This window comes from Enhydra lutris, unplaced genomic scaffold (genome assembly GCF_002288905.1).
Source record: "Enhydra lutris kenyoni isolate GAN:26980312 unplaced genomic scaffold, ASM228890v2 scaffoldscaffold19, whole genome shotgun sequence".
Classification (NCBI taxonomy): domain Eukaryota; kingdom Metazoa; phylum Chordata; class Mammalia; order Carnivora; family Mustelidae; genus Enhydra; species Enhydra lutris.
Genome location: NW_019154103.1, coordinates 22,692,521 through 22,711,488, shown reverse-complemented (window position 1 = coordinate 22,711,488; position 18,968 = coordinate 22,692,521). Strand labels below are relative to the sequence as shown.

At 32.7% G+C, this 18,968-nt stretch overlaps 1 protein-coding gene across 2 annotated transcripts in view; it reads left to right on the top strand.

Moving 5' to 3' along the window:
• LOC111148282 (chromodomain helicase DNA binding protein 1) overlaps positions 1-18,968 on the top strand; it is a 70,859-nt gene that overhangs the window by 19,368 nt on the left and 32,523 nt on the right. For both annotated transcript variants that reach the window (XM_022504763.1, XM_022504762.1), the window contains exons 3-15: positions 6,406-6,607; positions 7,561-7,677; positions 8,835-8,899; positions 10,816-10,965; positions 11,106-11,377; positions 12,705-12,930; positions 13,520-13,620; positions 13,844-14,022; positions 14,894-15,021; positions 15,467-15,683; positions 16,328-16,417; positions 17,438-17,628; positions 18,330-18,518. In XM_022504763.1, the coding sequence (XP_022360471.1) occupies positions 6,406-6,607; positions 7,561-7,677; positions 8,835-8,899; positions 10,816-10,965; positions 11,106-11,377; positions 12,705-12,930; positions 13,520-13,620; positions 13,844-14,022; positions 14,894-15,021; positions 15,467-15,683; positions 16,328-16,417; positions 17,438-17,628; positions 18,330-18,518 (2,127 nt within the window). The remainder of the gene's footprint in view (positions 1-6,405; positions 6,608-7,560; positions 7,678-8,834; positions 8,900-10,815; positions 10,966-11,105; positions 11,378-12,704; positions 12,931-13,519; positions 13,621-13,843; positions 14,023-14,893; positions 15,022-15,466; positions 15,684-16,327; positions 16,418-17,437; positions 17,629-18,329; positions 18,519-18,968) is intronic.

Genomic DNA, 18,968 nt, shown 5'->3' with positions numbered 1-18,968 from the left:
CTGGGATCAAGATCTGAGCTGAGGGCAGACGCTTTGCTGACTGAGCCACCCAGGAGCCCCTGAAAACAAAATTAAAAACAGTGACCAATCCCTAGTTATAGGCTCACTTAGTACTCAGATTGAAATGTAAGTTCTAAGCTAAACAGAAGCCGGGCTTTTGATGAAATACCTGAATTAGATTCTGAAATATGCAAGATGAGCCTGGTTCTTCTTGTCAGACCAGAAAGTGAGGAAGCTATCAAAGAGTACTTGAGTTCTTGTCAAAAGGACTTCAGAACTAATAAAGGGTTTCCTGTTGGCTAAAGATGGGGCAATTTGGACATCAACAATGATACAGTGGATTAAAATTCATCAGATAATTCAAATCCATGAGTTAATGAGACAGATAAATTATTGATTGACTTGGAAAGGATGCCAGCAATTTAACTTTCAAAACTGACAAGGGAGAGAAATGAAAATGGCTTTCATGTATGAACTGTACCTTAAGATTAACAATTACGGAAGTTTCTCATTATAGAAGTATTCCACCTATTAATGAAATTATATAATGGGTAAATAAAGATAGATCACCATTTTACTGCCTCTAAATAAATTGGTGATAAAGCAATCATGACCAATGGCTGCTAAAAACGTTAGATACAGAGCTTATAGGAAACTGTGTAATGAATAGATAAGGCTGAAAATGCCACAGCTGAAACTTAACCTCACTCAAAAAGGACAACCAAACTTGTTTCTTTTGATAGAAGTCCATAACAACTCAAAAATTATTCTTGCTAGGAAAGCTGAATTTGAATCTGAGTCTCTTGATCTAAGAGTTTACAAGAACTATAAGGGCCAGAAAAATATGTTAATACCACAGGGTTGAAGTTAGCAAAATCTGAAAAAGCAAGAAAAACTACCTAATTTCTTCTGCAAAAGAAATTGCAAGAGAAAACAAAGAGGAAGAGGGAACTGTCAAATTAATGAAGGAAACTTAAAGAGTCAGAGAAAAAGAAATACCATATGATTTCACTGATATGTGGAATTTAAGAAAATGAATGAGCAAAGGAAAAAAGGCAAACCAGGAAACAGATTTTTAACCAGAGAACAAACTGATGGTTTCCAGAAGTGGGGTGGATTGAGGGGGGTAGGATTAGTTAACTAGGTGATGGGGTTTAGGAGTGCACTTGTGGTGAGTACCTGGTGATGTTTGGAAGTATTGAATCACTATACTGTATACCTGAAACTAATATTACACTGTATAATAAGTAACTGGAATTTAAATAAAAACTTAAAAAAATGAAAGAGACTTAAAAAAACATGATTCAAGTACAATTTGTGAATCTCACTTGGATTCCTATTCAGTCAGTTGAAGAAACAAAATTGTGACTAAAGAGGTAAACTGAACTAGATATTTAATATTATTTAATGTTTAATTTTATATTGAAATTCAGAAGTAAGTGGTATTTTAAAGATATGGTACTGGTATTGTGGATATTTAAAAATAGTGTTAAACTTTTTATTTGTATTACCTAAATATTTATGGATAAAATTTTAAAATGCCTGAGATTGTATGTGTTTTGGAAGCTGGATTATTTGAATCAAGATTGGAATATTGATAATTGTGAAGCTGGTGTTTAGATATATGGTAGTTCATTACATTGCTCTCTTGTTTGTATTTGAAGTTGAATATAAAAACAAGCCTGCAAAGAGACTTTAATTTGAATTGCTGTTTTATTATTTAAATGTTGTATTCCTATTTAATTTACCCTCAGAAAACAATTTTATCAGAGTGCCCATAAATTTATGGTGGGTTTTGTTTTGTAAATTGAGAAAGGTGAGGAATACAGTGTTTCTTTTAATCCACCACTTAATTGTAATGTGGTAGCGGGATTTAATATAATAAGGATAACGCTTAAGTAAACTCTTATGTGACTTATGTTGTATAGATTATTGATATTGGTTGTTACTTAAATAAATAAAACATTAGTTGGAGCTTAGCAATATTTCTTGTAGACCAATTATATTTGTGAATTATACAAGCATTTGAACCCATATATTATCTTTGATCTGTTTGTATATATGTACATCCAACCACCCATCAAAGATACTGAGCTCTTCATTTGGTGTTCAGTATACAAAGGACAACAAGTAAAAATCCCAACACTCTTGAAACATATAGTAGAATATGAAAGATAGGATACCAAAAATACCAAAGAAAACAGTACTACAGCGTTCATTACAAAATGGACGCACAGCCAAGATTGTGGTATGTACATAACGTTTTGGAAGTGTTGAGGAAGGATACCTAATTTAAGGTTGAATTGAGAATAATGGAGTCAGGAAAAATGTTGGAGAAATCCTCTGAGATGAGGCTCAAGTAGGAATTCTATAATGAGGAAAAAAAAGAAGTACTTGAGCAAAAGCAGGAAGTGGAAGAGAAACTGGCTCTCAGAATTACCAGTAGTTTGCCATTGCTAGAACTAAGGATTTAAGCGGGAAACTGGCTGGAAATAGGTTGGCAAAGACAAATTCCTGAAAGCCCTCATAGGTGTTTGCATTTTGTTATAGAAACACTGGCCACGCCCAGATTTTTATTCTGGAAAGAGCATTTACAGGAGTGGGCTGAAACAATTACTTTAATAGGGAGGAGTTTTTCAACAATTTCAGCTCAAAATTTTTTGTCCGAATATAGATTTTTTTTTTCCTGAACCTGTGTCTGTTTTTCCTAAAATTTTTAGGATTTTCTTTTTTAAAAAGTTATGTAAAACATTGACATGTTTTTAATCTGAGGACTCCCATTTCAAACCTTGTCCTGCTATTCTTCCTCTGTCCCTCCCTCTGTAGATAACCATTTTTTTTTTTTTTAAGATTTTATTTTTTGGTTGAGGGAGAGCGCAAATGGGGAGCAGCAGAGGGAGAGAGAGGAGCAGGCTTCCCACCAAGCAGGGAGCCTGATGCGGGGCTCAAACCCAGGACCCCAGGATCATGATCTGAGCCGAAGGCAGTTGCTCAGCCAACTGAGCCACCCAGTCACCCCTGTAGATAACCATTTTTAACTTTAATTGTTGGCATATACTGCCATTATTGCTATTTTAAAAATATGAGCAAATAATATGTATTTTTCCCTCATACAAAGGAAGCATACTATAAACATTGTTTTATATCTTGGTTTTTTTTGTTTGTGTTTTACTTAACTATATTCTGGAGATTGTTCTGTGGCAGTATAAAATATTTCTTACTTAATCTTTGTATACTCTTTTTTTTTTTTTTTAAAGATTTTATTTATTCATTCGACACAGAAAGAGAGATCACAAGTAGGCAGAGAGGCAGGCAGAGAGAGAGGAGGAAGCAGGCTCCCTGCTGTGCAGAGAGCCTGATGCGGGGCTCGATCCCAGGACCCTGAGATCATGACCTGAGCTGAAGGCAGAGGCTTTAACCCACTGAGCCACCCAGGTGCCCCGTAATCTTTGTATACTCTTAATCCTACTAAGAACAACTAGATAAAATAAGTACTTTATATTTCTAAAATGTAAGGTAAAATACATTCTGTAATAGGTTTGTGCCATTAGAGTAACCTGGATTCAGGCTGTTTGTTTTTATCTCCAGCCAGAACTACTATAACCTAAAGAATATGAAGGGAAAGATTCCTCCTTTCACTTAGAATTTTGATTTATTTTTATTTTTTAAAGATTTTATTTATTTATTTGACAGACAGAGATCACAAGTAGGCAGAGAAGCAGGCAGAGAGAGGGGAAGGGAAGCAGGCTCCCTGCTGAGCAGAGAGCCTGATGCGGGGCTCGATCCCAGGACCCTGAAATCATGACCTGAGCCGAAGGCAGAGGCTTTAACCCACTGAGCCACCCAGGCACCCCTAGAATTTTGATTTATTAACAAAGAATGTTGACTAGCCACTCATCTGGAATGACTAATCAAGACATAATCAAGAATATCGCCCATGATAGCCCCCCAAATTCAGTCATTCCTGTCCACCTATTTTTTGAGTATCTATTGGGCACCTTTACCTGTGTAAAGTTCTGTGGTTAAGTACTCTGGAAAAAAATAAAATGGTGTCTTCAAGAAGCTTATAAGCAATTCTCCTTTTCTATCAATCACACTTTTTTTCTCAGTGTTTCCTAATTAATATGTTAGACTTGGTTGTATATGTAGTGCTCCCTATACACCTAGATCACTTACCTTAAAATAGCACAGAACGACACTTATTGGTTAACATGACTTTCTCTCCATATGAAGTTAGAGGTTTTTTGTTTTGTTTTTGAAGTTAGAGGTTTTTTAATGGTAAGGATTTTGTATGCTCTTGGTCTTGCCAGTGCCTAATACATGATATTGTCTCTGTGAAGTTTACTGAGTAAATGAAAGTGGGTTGAAGGAAAAATAAAATTATATGTCAGGAAAAGTATCTTAATATTCGTGCTGAAATTTCTCAGAAGGGACACAAGTAAAATATGGTAAGTGGGGTTGGTTTGTCCCAAGGCACTGTGCTGATTTTGGATCTCTGGACCATGTGACCAATGGTTAAAAATTTTGGCAAAAGTGATTGTGGGGTGCCTGTGTGGCTCATTTGGTTATGCTTCTGACTCTTGATTTTGGCTCAGGTCATGATCTCAGGAGCAAGAGATTGAGCCCCCCTGTTGGGCTCTGCACTCAGTGGGGAGTCTGCTTAAAGATTCTTTTTCCTCTGCTCCTCTTCTTACTTGCATCCATGCTCTCTTTCTCTCTCTCTTTAAAATAAATGAATAAATCTTTTTTTAAAAAAGTGGTCTTGATATCATAGACTTTAAAAGGCAAATTTTTTCTGTTTCTGTGAAAATTTTATTCTACTCAATTCTTAGACTTTCAGATATGCAAATGTTTGCATTTTAAGCATTTAATTTATATCTAACTTTTGGAATCAGAAGTCTTCTTTCAAACTTTTATATCTGTGTTTCCATGTGAAAACTAAACTCCTTGCTCTAGAAAAGGAGAAATTTTTATAAAGGAATTACTTTTAATATTGCCGTCTATTTCTTTAGAATAATACCTCCATCTGGTGGTATTTCTGAAAATTACAGCAGAGGATGATGAAGCTTGAGTTGAGCTGTGTATACATAAACTACATTATCTGTTGTTTGTCATAACGCTAGGTGAAATTAGGGGCGCCTGAGTGGCTCATTCGTTAAGCGTCTGCCTTCAGCACAGGTCATGATTCCAGGGTCCTGCAATCGAGCCCCGGCATCGGGCTCCCTGCTCAGTGGGAAGCCTGCCTCTCCTTCTCCCACTCCCTCTACTTGTGTTTCCTTTCTTGCTGTGTCTCTCTCTGTCAAATAAATAAATACAATCTTAAAAAAAAAAAAAAAAGCTAGGTAAAAGTACATTAAAAGGTGAATCAAACGTGTATATAAAGAATTTAATGCCCTAGTTTTCAAAAATTCAGATGTAAACACTATGTGAACAAATGGCCTTGGGAATAATAGTAATTTACACAGTCACCTGTATAGTCCTGACCATTTCTAGACTACTTTGGACTGAAAATTAGTAATGGGAAAAAAAGTGGTTTCTCAATGAACTGTTAATTGCTTTCACATGTGATATACAGCAGTTAGGAAAGATTGTGAGAATTTACTATTTCAGATTTATTACTGTGGAACCATGAGAGATTCAGTGATATTCTCAGAGAAGCAATTACTGATTTTTTTCTTTCAGTAAATTATATTCTATCATAGCTTAATTTCATTTTTTAATTTTTAAAATTTTTTTTGAAAGATTTTATTTATTGGAGAGAGAGAGCGCGTTAGCGTGAGTTGGGGGAGGAGCAGAGGGAGAGGGAGAAGCAGATTCCCCTCTGAGCAGGGGGCCCAATGTGTTGACTCGATCCCTAGGACCTCGGGATTATGACCCAAGCTAAAGGCAGATGCTTAACCGACTGAGCCACCCAGACACCCTTTTTCATAGCTTAATTTTAATAAATTATTTTCCCCCAGAATGGTAGAGTACAGGTATAATTTAAAAACAAGTAGAAACTAGTTTTTTTTCTACTTACGACTGTGAAAATTTTCAGTACATTAATTGTTTTCTTCACACAATTTCTTCGTTAGAGTTCCTATGGTTAAATTGCCTTTTAAGGATAGGGACTATATGGCTTCAATTTCTTGTTTTCCCAAGTTTCTAGCTTAGGATTCTGTGTTTGATAGATTTTACTTATTATCTTGGAGGAAGATTGTGATCTGATGGCTTATGTTTTTGTCAAAACTGTACTAAATCTACAAAGTAAGTCATTTATTATAGATTAATATTCTTTTTTCTGTCTATGGAATGTTGAAATATGAAATAAATGAGGCTTAAAGATTTGAGGCTTTCTGCTGACTTTCAAGGAAAATTAAATTCCTAATAAATTTTGTTTGAAATCTGTTTATTTTCAAATTGTAGCCAGTCGGATGATGATTCTGGGTCAGCTTCGGGCTCAGCATCGGGTTCAAGTTCTGGAAGCAGTAGTGATGGAAGCAGTAGCCAGTCAGGTAGCAGTGACTCTGAGTCCGGATCTGAATCAGGCAGTCAGTCAGAGTCTGAATCAGACACTTCCCGAGAAAACAAAGTCCAAGCAAAACCACCGAAAGTTGATGGAGCTGAGGTAATAAAGTATCCTGAAAGATTGATTTCTTCTACTACTTTGGGAAAATTTATAACATTCTAGTCTAGCTTTTAGAAAACATTAATTTTAAACATTAAAATTTACTTTCTCAAACGTAAAGTATCTGTGGACTTGATTGGCTGGAAGAGAAGTGGTCAAGCAAGTACAAAATAAACACTTTCTAAGGCAGAAACTGAGTTTCATAAATATTCATTGTCTCATGGATTAAAATTAAAGGTTTTGTGAGATCTTTCTGTTAATCTTAGAGTGTCTGATCTGTATTTTCAAGATCTTCAAAGGAGATACTTTATTGCTGATAAGGGAATCTAAGAGAACTTGCTTCTACTTGGTAGAGTAGGCTAAGGGTCATTCTGTTTGAAAAAGGCTAATACAAGATTTACTAAAACCTATCTACTCCTCATAATAGAATACAGTAGTGTTACTTAGAGTACCAGTCATGATAAGATTTTTGGGCCAGAATGTACATCAACACATATCTTCTTCCATGGAGAAAATCTTACTGTCTAATAAATAAACGAAAATAAAAGTCAGTTGAACTGAAACTATATACTTAGTGACATAGTTGATTTGCATTCTGACTCAAGCTCTTCATCTTCACCTCACATTAATTAAAAAACCAGGCAGCCACTTTTCCAGTAGCAAAAGTGTCATAGATTGTCACTTTGTTTTTTGAAAATAATATGGAGCACCAAAGAATATATTGATTAATATTTGTTTATGAACTCAGCACACCATAAATTTTTTATATGCAACTAAAGCTCAGAATTTTATTTTAATTGCCATAATATTGTATTACACATAATGTGAGTACAGAAAAGAGTCTTAACTTATTATTTGGAGGCAGTGATAATGCTGGTACTACTGTTCAATAAATTAACCTTTTTTTGTTTTTTTCAAAATTTCATCCTTCACTGGTTATATTTCTGTTACAGTTTTGGAAATCTAGCCCTAGTATTCTGGCCGTTCAGAGATCTGCAATGCTCAAGAAGCAGCAGCAGCAGCAGCAGCAGCAGCAGCATCAGGCTTCATCTAATAGTGGATCAGAGGAGGTGAGTTTTCATCATGAAAGCTATTATTTTAGGGATGCCTGGGTGGCTCAGGGCATGATCCTAGGGCCATGGGATCGAGCCCTGCATCAGGCTCCCTGCTCAGCAGGAGCCCTGGTTCTCCTTCTCCCACTCTTCCTGTTTGTTTTCCGCTCTCACCGTGTCTCTGTCAAGTAAGTAAATAAAAGGAAACCATTATTTTAAAAGTAGATATTATGCCCAATCATTTAACTAGGTGTAGGTGTTTATGAAGTTATTACAGTGTTCTGAAAGGATGAGGAAATAAGTATGTGTATCAAGAGCCTTGAAATATACATATGTTATTATCCAGTAATTCCACTTTTAGGAATTAATCCAAACAGACGTGTGTACATTTGCTTATCACAGCAAAACTAGAAATAAACTAAATGTGAATACTGTGAAAATATACAGACAAACGTGTCTGTTAAATCATTTGTATAGAATATGAATAAGTCACAACATCTTTTTAAAAGAATAGGCTGTAGATACAAACAGTATAGTTCCTGTGCACATGTAAGTACACCAGCATGTGTGTTTGTGCAGAAACATTCAGAACTCTATCAAAAACTGTCTAATGGGGCAGGAAAATATTAAATTTTAAAAATATTTTTATTTTAATATATTTTATTAAATGTATGTTTATGTATTTTTACCATATATAACACACATATATTTATAAATATAAAATGTATATTTCCTATTTAATATTAATATATTAAATCCAAATTTGAATATACCAACAATTACAATTCCTTTTTGAGGCCATACTAGGCAAGAATAATGGTTTCTAGAGGTGGTAGATTTTAAGGTGTTACATAAAATGCTGACATTGTGATTATTTACCTAATTTCAATGGCTGTGTTATAAATTTGTAATAAAGATGCTATTACTTTATGTGCTAATGGTACAAATATAACAATATGGTTATATATATAGTTATATGTATATATAGTTATCATATATAATATATTATATATAGCATTGTATATATATTATACATTTTATATATATATATATATATATACGTATATATATAGCGTTATTAGCAAAGTGAATGCTAAATAGTATGACAAGCAAAAATTTGATACCACGGTCAAATTCTAATCATTAATAACATTAGCTTTGTTTTTTCTTTGTAGGATTCCTCCAGCAGTGAAGATTCTGATGACTCATCGAATGAGGTCAAAAGGAAAAAACATAAAGAGTATGTCATTTTGTTTAGCCAATCATTGTCGTATCAGGAAGACCTTTTGATATTGTGTTTCTTATCTTTATGAAAAATTGTCAAAAGTAGACTTATGTAAATTCTTGACTCATGGCATCTAATTAGATTAATTTAAACTATTAATTTTTAATATCCATTTTTCTCTGAGGAACTTGAGGTTTTTGTGCCACTTGTTTATCTTCTATAACCCCTCTCTCCTTTGTATTTTTAAATTCCAGAGTTCTACTTGGTCATAAAATCAGAAAATTTTAATAACTTGGGAAAACTATGTAGAAGTGTAGGGACCAGAGGAAATTTGGGTAATTCTGTTAATTTATGTTAATAGCTATCTTACTGTTCATCTGCATGTGAAATTTACTTTCTCTGTAGAACTCATTTAGAAACTCACTGTAATTTCCTAAACATCCTGACTCAGAAGGTGTTTAAGAGTACTTCAGATTCTAAGTTCAGTTACTTAGATGGTCTGATTTTTTTTCTCTTTCATTTTGTCAAAAATATTATTCCATTGTCTTAGGTCTCATTTTTCTATTTGTCTTGAATATTCTGTAGTTTCACTTTGGTGTGTCTGGCTCTGGATTTGTTATTTATTTATTCTACTTTATTCACTCATATATCTTTAATGTGAAGATTCCTGTTTTTTGGACATTTTCTTATCCTGTAAATCTCTCTGGTACTGTTATTAATATATATCAGTCATATTGGATTATATCTATTTTATATATCTGCTGGATCATCCATCTTCATTAATCTTACTGTATCATGTTTTTTTATCCCTTTATTTCTGAGCTACATTCTGGCTAATTTCCTCAGATCTTTTAGTTTATGTAGTACATTTTCAGCTACTGTGTCTCATCAGCTCTCTAAACTCTTCCACTGAGTTAGTAATTTGTAAACTTAGCAGAGGTACAGCCAAATAATTTTTAAAAATCTAGTGATTTGGGATGATGGGTAGGCTTGGTTAAATATAAAAATCATTGTAATTTGTGTTCTAAAAAATAGTGAATTGGAGATACTTTCATATATTCCAAGTATTGCTACTTCTAATTTGCAAGCTCTAAAAAGAGCTCAAGATAAAAAAAATTGCTTCTCATGTTTTTATCATAAACCAGATTTTAGCATATGCGCTTGCTTTTGTAACTCTTGACAAAGTTGTAATTGACATGAGAGATACAGAGGAATGGAGTAGAAGCAGTAGCTGTGAGAAAAGGATATGGTGTATATATAAGAATTTAATACGTATCTTCCATTTGAAGTTTATATTATAGTAGAATATTAACATATGCAGCCAGTAATTTTTCTCTACATGTGTATTAGAATTAAATAGACTGAGTAGACGAAAAATAGCAATAAAGGTAAGTTGCTCATTGACTGTTGGTTAAAGTGGACTGATTTTTTTTTTTATATACATTTTTCTATACTGTATTTTGGGCTTCTTAATGAACATGTACTACTTTAAAAATCAGTTTCAGAGTGTATATTTTTAAAAAACAGTCTCCAGAAAATTAAAATGAAAGGGATTAGAATCTTTTTTTTAGAGAGGGCAAATATAATTATACAAGATTTTCAAAATTAAACCCCGTGATTCTTTAAATAGCATACTATGTTTTCATCCACAGAGATAATCAGAATAACATTTCCTTATTTGCCATTCATTTAAGTGTAACTAAATGATTAACAAAGCTCTACAGTTATGGGAGAAATCTGTGAAGAATAATTTCCAGCATTTTTTTTACTCTACTCACATGTTAATATGTTGGTGTGGGTAAAAGCAACAGTTTTTTTAATAGTAACTGAAATGTAGTTCAGTTTGATTTTTTTTTTGTACTTTTATCAGAGATAAAATTTGCTATACGATGTAAGGATAAACAAACATACTTTATATATTCTATATACAGTGAAGATTGGCAAATGTCTGGGTCAGGATCTCCATCTCAATCTGGTTCAGATTCAGAATCTGAAGAAGAAAGAGATAAAAGCAGTTGTGATGAAACAGAATCTGATTATGAGCCAAAAAGCAAAGTTAAAAGCAGAAAACCTCAAAATAGGTAAGTATAGTATGTTTTCAATTTGATCCTGAAAATTGTTGGTTACAGAAGGTACTCTTTCTGTATATAGTGTCTTGCATCTTGTTTTATATGCTAGTGTTTCTGTAAAACACCTCTATCCCCTGGTCTTCCCTACTTAGATCTAAGGCAAAAAATGGGAAGAAAATTCTTGGACAAAAAAAGAGACAGATTGATTCATCTGAGGAGGAAGATGATGAAGAAGATTATGATAATGATAAAAGAAGTTCTCGTCGCCAGGCAACTGTCAATGTTAGCTATAAAGAAGATGAAGAAATGAAAACAGATTCTGATGATCTACTGGAGGTGTGTGGAGAGGATGTTCCTCAACCTGAGGAAGAAGAATTTGAAACAATAGAACGTTTTATGGATTGTCGGATTGGGAGAAAAGGAGGTATTTTCTTAAAAAACATTTATTGTTTGGTTGTTTCAGTAATATTTACTAAAGTAAATAAAGTATTTCTTGAAGTTATTTCAGTTTTGAAAGCAAAGAGGGTGGAAAAATACACTTTGCTTAGCCTGAATATTTTCTTCCCACATAATCCACTTAACCTGACTTTGTTCATTGCAAATAATTAGAAAAATTCTTATAAACTATGTATTTCAGTTTTCTTTGTTGTCATACCTAAATAATGGTTGTTATTTAGGTACTTTCAGTTTCACAAATAGTTTGGTTATTTTTAAATGTTTTTTCTTTCATCTCTAATCTGTAGGTTATTTTTAGTTATCTTGACATGCTTTTTTTTTTGTTTTATCGAGATACGACATACAATGTATAAATTTAAGATTGACAGCATGACTTGCATACATTGCAAAATTGTTACCACAAATAGTTTAGTTTATATTTATCCATCATCTCGTATAGATAGAATAAGAGGAAGAAAGAGAGAAAATTTTTTTTTCTTTGTGATAACTTTTAAAACCTACCCTTAGAGTAGGTTTCAAATAAACTGTAGAACAGTGTTAACTGTGGTCATTATGTTGTACATTACATCCCCAGTACTTACTTATCTTAAAACTGGAAGTTTGTATACATCTACATTACTAACCCCCACACGCATCTACTGGCTGCCCCAGGTAACTACAGATCTGATGATCTCTTTTCCTATGAGGTTTTTGTTTGTTTTAGATTCCATATGTAAGTGAGATCATATGGTATTTGTCTTACTCTCACTTATTTCATTTAGTGTAATATCCTCAAATTCATCCACATTGTTGCAAATGGCAGAATTTCCTTCTTTTTGTGGCTAAATAGTATTCCATTATATATGTGTACCACATTTTCTTTATCTGTTGAGGGGATACTTAGGTTGTTTCCATGTCTTGGCTGTTGTAAATAATGCTGCATTGAACATGAGGGTACAGATATCTCCAACATAATGATTTTGGAGTTTTTAAAGATGATTTTTCATATTTTATTTCCAGTTATCAGGCAGCCAGTCATTGGTTATTATAAATTGCTGTATGACTTTAGGTGTGCCACTGTTTTTTGACCTTGTTTTTTCTAATTTTAAAACTGAGGGGATTAAATTAGATAATCTTTCCATTCTAAAATTTGGAGTTTCTTTTATGTATGTGTAATACAATTATCCTTACATTCTCTACACTGATTCTTTACTTATTTAAAAACATATATTTTTATTCATATTCTTGAATTTTTGAGTTGAAGGAAACGATCTTATAACAGAATTACATGGAATGTATTGTGTTTTCTTTTTCAGCTACTGGTGCTACTACAACCATCTATGCAGTTGAAGCAGATGGTGACCCAAATGCAGGATTTGAAAAAAACAAGGAACCAGGCGAGATCCAATATTTGATTAAATGGAAAGGATGGTCCCATATTCACAATACTTGGGAGACAGAAGAAACCCTTAAGCAGCAGAATGTTAGAGGAATGAAAAAATTGGATAACTATAAGAAAAAAGATCAGGAAACAAAAAGATGGTAAATATGTTTTATATTTTACTTAATTTTTTAACAGTTCAAAGATGATTACTAAGGTTTTTTTAAATAAGGAGTACATAGTCAAGAGTCCAATAACCCAAAGGATGCCTGAGTGGCTCAGTCACTTAAGTCTGCCTTCAGCTCAGGACATAATCTCAGGGTCCTGGGATACAGCCCTGCATCAGGCTCCTTGCTCAGAGGGAGGCCTGCTTTTCCCTCTCCCACTCCTCCTGCTTGTGCTCACTCTGTCAAATAAATAAATAAAATCTTTAAAAAAAAAATGCAATAACCTAAAATAACTATTTATAGATTTAAATTGTATTTGAAGGTAAACTTTTGGGAATAGCCCTGTCTGAACTTCTTGTTAATGATAATCATGTAGATAATCGTGTCTCATATATATTATAAATTATACATTTTTAAAATTAAAAATTAATGATGCTTCACTTTATTTCTATTTCAGTTTCTTCATTATTCAGCTGACTCACATGATAAGTGGCAAATGGGAGATTTTGTGCTACAGATAGTATGGGGGAATGGTTATTTAGGGGAGATTTTGAAGTCTATTTGTGGATTAATAATCTTTCAGGTTGAAAAATGCTTCTCCAGAAGATGTGGAATATTATAATTGCCAGCAAGAACTTACAGATGATCTACACAAACAGTATCAAATTGTGGAACGAATAATTGGTTAGTAATAAATGATTCTCACTGAACTTTTATTTTTCCATGCTTGATCTGAAAAAAATTTAGATTTATTGCTTACACATCAAATACAATAGTTTAGTCTTACTGTAATAGAGTAATGTAAACCAGATGACTGATTTTGCTTATGTAGTTTTTACCAAAGATTAGTCCTTGGATAAGATTCATTGTGAAAATAAATAAATATTTTCATTGATTTATCTCACAGCTCATTCCAATCAGAAGTCAGCAGCTGGTTATCCCGATTATTACTGTAAATGGCAGGGCCTTCCATACTCAGAGTGCAGCTGGGAGGATGGAGCTCTAATTTCCAAAAAGTTTCAAGCATGCATAGATGAGTATTTTAGCAGGAATCAATCAAAAACCACTCCTTTTAAAGATTGCAAAGTGAGTATTGTTTGGAATTTTTAACTAATTGAAAATAGTATTTACACATCATAAATATTACAAGCCCAAATGGAGAGTTAGATCCTGATTTCAGAGAAGCTAAGAGAAGGAACTGCTTGGTTGATAGATCTTAAAGGAAAGAGTGTTCTGGTGATTGCTCTGTGGTCTTAGATGTGGTGCTGTCTTTTAGTCTTGGTGAGTGAAACGGTCAGGAAGGTGATAAATTGGTGGCCGTAGTTCTGAGGAGTGTCTTGGGAGACCAAATAAGGGAAATTCCCTAGAAAATAGATATATATCCTTGCTTTAAAACGTAGTGAATATTTTCTCTGAAGGTGGGAAAGAAAAAAGGGACATACCAATAAGAAAAGAAGTAGTACCCAGGACTACCTTGCCTAATATAAGATCTTTATACTTAGAGACATTATTAACCATAGTTTTGAGGGTCTGTATACTACTAGAATTTGTTTTCTTACTATAAGATTGAATTAAACTGATAATGGTAATTTAGAAATCAGAGATTTCTGTTAAGCCAGTTATATGGTTTATTTCTAGGTCAGGGCTGCACCAGCAGTTAAATGAATGAATTTAAGATAGCTCTATCTTGTGAACTGTGTAAGACTGAAGTATTTCAGTAGGAACTTATTTATTTCTGTCATTTTTTTGTCCAAAAAGGGCAAAATATTTCACTGTACATTGTTGTTACAGTAAGAGAATACAGTCTTATTTGAATGAATCTTGAGATTTTGAGTCATGGAATTTCTGAGCCTGAAATTTTAGATAAAATTTGAGAATTTATGGTAAAAGCTAAGATTTTGATCTTTAAAAATTCTCTCATTTGATAGTTCTTCTTATTCATTTATTTCTACTAAAGGTATTAAAACAAAGGCCAAGATTTGTAGCCCTAAAAAAGCAACCATCCTATATTGGAGGACATGAGAGTTTAGAATTAAGAGATTATCAACTGAATGGTTTAAATTGGCTTGCTCACTCTTGGTGCAAGTAAGTATATTTTGAATTGTCTGTTTAATATGAGGGCATACGAATTTTACAAATACAGGATTTGGAAAAGATTTACACCAATATCAAGGATAAAGACCATTTGGTATTTATATGCAGGCTTTTGAATTTCCTTAGTATGTAAGTAATACTTAATAATACTAAGAAGAAAATCCAGTGGAGTTTGAGTTTAACTTGTTTAAGTGCTGCACTACTTCATATTATTGTTATTCTTTAAGCTTCCTTTGGACTAAAATGGTAAACTTTGTGTACTTCTCTCATACTATTGCAGAAGCCTTTACTTACTATTGATAGCTAATAAAAGTGGTATATTTGTATACCTTTCAGATTAATTTTAACTGTTTAAATTTGTACATGGGTTATGTGAAAAAGTTTCTTTATAAATTTGAATCTATTATATACATAATTTTTGTTCTTAATTTTGTAGAGGAAATAGTTGCATCCTTGCTGATGAAATGGGCCTTGGAAAAACAATACAGACGATCTCATTTCTGAACTATTTGTTTCATGAACATCAATTATATGGACCTTTTCTGTTAGTGGTACCACTTTCCACTCTTACTTCTTGGCAAAGGGAAATTCAGACATGGGCTTCTCAAATGAATGCTGTGGTTTATTTAGGTGACATTAACAGCAGAAATATGGTAAGTTGTTTCTTCACAAATTTAGAAATCTAGACATACTTATCTTTATAGTCCTAATTTCTAGTGTAAAACTTGCCACAAAGTATTTAGTACAATTGGCTGTAACAAAAGACAATTTTTAGCTGAGTGTTACTTTATGTAATATATATTTTTTTCTAATTTCTTATAGAAAGTTTCAAATATACATGAAAGCAGGCAGAAGAGTATAATAAATCTGCGTGTCCATCTCCAGCTTCACAGTTTTAATGCTTTGCCGGTTTTGTTTGATCTGTACCTCTACAGAGTACTTTCCTTCTAAATATTGTGAAGCAGACCTGGATATTATATCTCATCCATAAATGCTATGTTATAAAATGAATTAATCACTTATGTTTTATTAAATGAGAACTTCCTTCAGTGGGAAGTTTGTATTAAAAACGTGTCTGCTTTACTTTTATAGGCTTTGAAATGCTGTGCTGTTTATATTTTTATTTATAAGTAAGATGATTGTAGCGTGTTGGACTGTGTTAAGAATTAAAATGATTTTATTACGTAAACAAACATAGTTTTTTCTGTATTTTGGAGGGATTTTTTTTTTAGGTATTCAAATAAAGTGTACTTTTCTTAATGTTTGTCTTAAAATTATCTTCAAAATTTCTTGATAGATAAGAACTCATGAATGGATGCATCCCCAGACCAAACGGTTAAAATTTAATATACTTTTAACAACTTACGAAATTTTATTGAAGGATAAGGTGTGTATTACTTATGCTTTTCTGTTTGGAGTATATTAATTTTTGCTTTACCATATATTGTGGATAGGATGAGAAGATAAATTATGGGTCAGAAGACCACATCCTCTGGGTCAAATCTGGCTTATATTTCGTAACTTTTGAACGAAGAATGGTTTTTACATTTTTAGATGGTGTAAAAACAAAGAATATGTGACAGAGACCAATACACATTTGTCTGCAAGAAGCTTAAATATTTACCATCTGGGTCTTTACAAGAAAAGTTTACCAACTATTGACTTATATAAAACTAGTTTGGTATAGTGTGTTGATTTGTAAGATCTTTAAAGAGAAGGAAAATACCTGAAAGAATTAAGCTACCTCTGGGTGAAGCACTATTCTAAATGCTTTATAGATGTTGTTTATTTAGTTCTTTATAGTTCATATCTCAAGTAATTCCCATCTATTTTATAAGATACTGCTCTTTCTATTTTATTGAAAAAATTCCGTCTCAAAAGAGGTTAATGAACTTGTCTCCTAGTTTATGCAGCCATTAAAGAGCAGAATGAGGCCTGCCTCTGTTTTAAGTCAGAGACCCACATTTATATATTGGAGATCCACAGCTCATAAAAATCATACAGTAAATTATTTCTACAATTGGAATAAGACATGTCCAAATTTATATCCTATTTTCTTTCTCTAAATTGACATTAATAGGGACTTCTGCTGGCCTAAAGCTAAAACTCTTTGTGAAAAATTTTAAATGATACTATTTTAATGGTACTATTATGTTTCTTTTTCCTTTTTGGATGTGTAAGCTAGTAAAAACTTGCATTTGCCTTTCTCTGTTTTCCAATGAGTGAATTCGTCATCAAAGGAACTTTGTTTTGCATGTTGAGTTACTTTATTTGAGGATTTCAATAAATCTTGAAATATATAATTTTTATTTGAAAAAAGTTTGCTTTTAATTTCAGTTTGCTTCAGTTTAGTAATTTGAATTTAATTTTTCTCTTAAAATGTTAACTGTGTTCTGTTCATTTTAAGGCATTCCTTGGAGGTCTAAATTGGGCGTTTATAGGTGTAGATGAAGCACATCGATTAAAGAATGATGACTCTCTTCTGTATAAAACTTTAATAGACTTTAAGTCCAATCATCGTCTCCTTATTACTGGAACTCCTCTACAAAACTCCCTCAAAGAGCTCTGGTCTTTGCTACATTTCATTATGCCAGAAAAGTAAGATAAGTTGGGATATATAGTTTTAATATTAGTTTTATATGTTACGCTTCACAGTAAAATAATTAATGTAGGTAATAAGGTCCATAAGAAGTTTTATTGCCCTGGAACATTGGACCACAGATTTTTAGGAAGGAAAATTAAAAAAGGAAGTGACATGCAACAGTTCATATTTCTAATATTTTTTCAGTTTTTTAATAAACAAGTTTAAGTCATGTGTAATAAATTGTAACAGTTCATTTTGCCCTTGTTCAAAATAAAATTCATTTGGAAAACTGAAACAGTATCCTTCTTAGTATTTAATAGGAGCAGTAATAACAATAATAATGTACTGGCAATCCCTTTTTCTAAATGAGGAAAACTAGAGTAGATAAAGGTCAGATAACTTGTTCAAGATGACAAATTCTTTTTTCAGAATTTTAAAATTCTTTGAGAAATATTGTAGTGAAAATCCTGTATTTGAAAATACTTTAATTTTATTTAACATCTTTAACTCAAAGAGAATCATAATTATGTAAAACAACTTTGTTTCACCTTTGGATACATGACAGATTTCTTGGAAAGGATGGTTCTTGGAAGTGACTAATATTAGCAAATCTCTTTTCTTGAAAGTCTGTATTTTGTTTATATATGACTACTCTCAAAAATCTCATATTCAATGACTTTTTTTCATTAGTTCTTCCATTTCTTACATTTTTAAGGTTTTCTTCCTGGGAAGATTTTGAAGAAGAACATGGAAAAGGCAGAGAATATGGTTATGCAAGCCTCCACAAGGAGCTTGAGCCATTTCTGTTACGCAGAGTTAAAAAAGATGTGGAAAAATCTCTTCCTGCCAAGGTTGAGCAGATTTTAAGAATGGAAATGAGTGCTTTACAGAAACAGTATTACAAGTAAGCCGTAAACAGACCACATGTTGGACATTTAATTCTAAATAACCCCCTGTAACCTTGTCTCATTGAGGTGTCCCTCCACCCTGCAGTATGTTCTTAGAGTAGTAACAATTGTTGAATTTTAGAATAGGTTTATTCTATAGGCTCTTGAAGCGAAGAGATTAAATGGCATGTTCAAGACCATGGGTAACCTAATACTAATCATGATTAATTGTGTTTCTCTATTTTGTGCTCTGTTACCATATAGAGGGTTCTGTTAAGTGTTAATAATACTTAACTGTTAGTGATACTAAGGCATTATTTTGTACTTATGATGATTACATAATTGACAAAGGTAGAAGCCAGAACAAGAAACTTAAAATTTTAGGCCCCCTGTTGAGGAATATTAATCATACTTAAGATAAATTTGTATGTAAGATCTATATAATACTAATTCTGCTTCAAAGAATC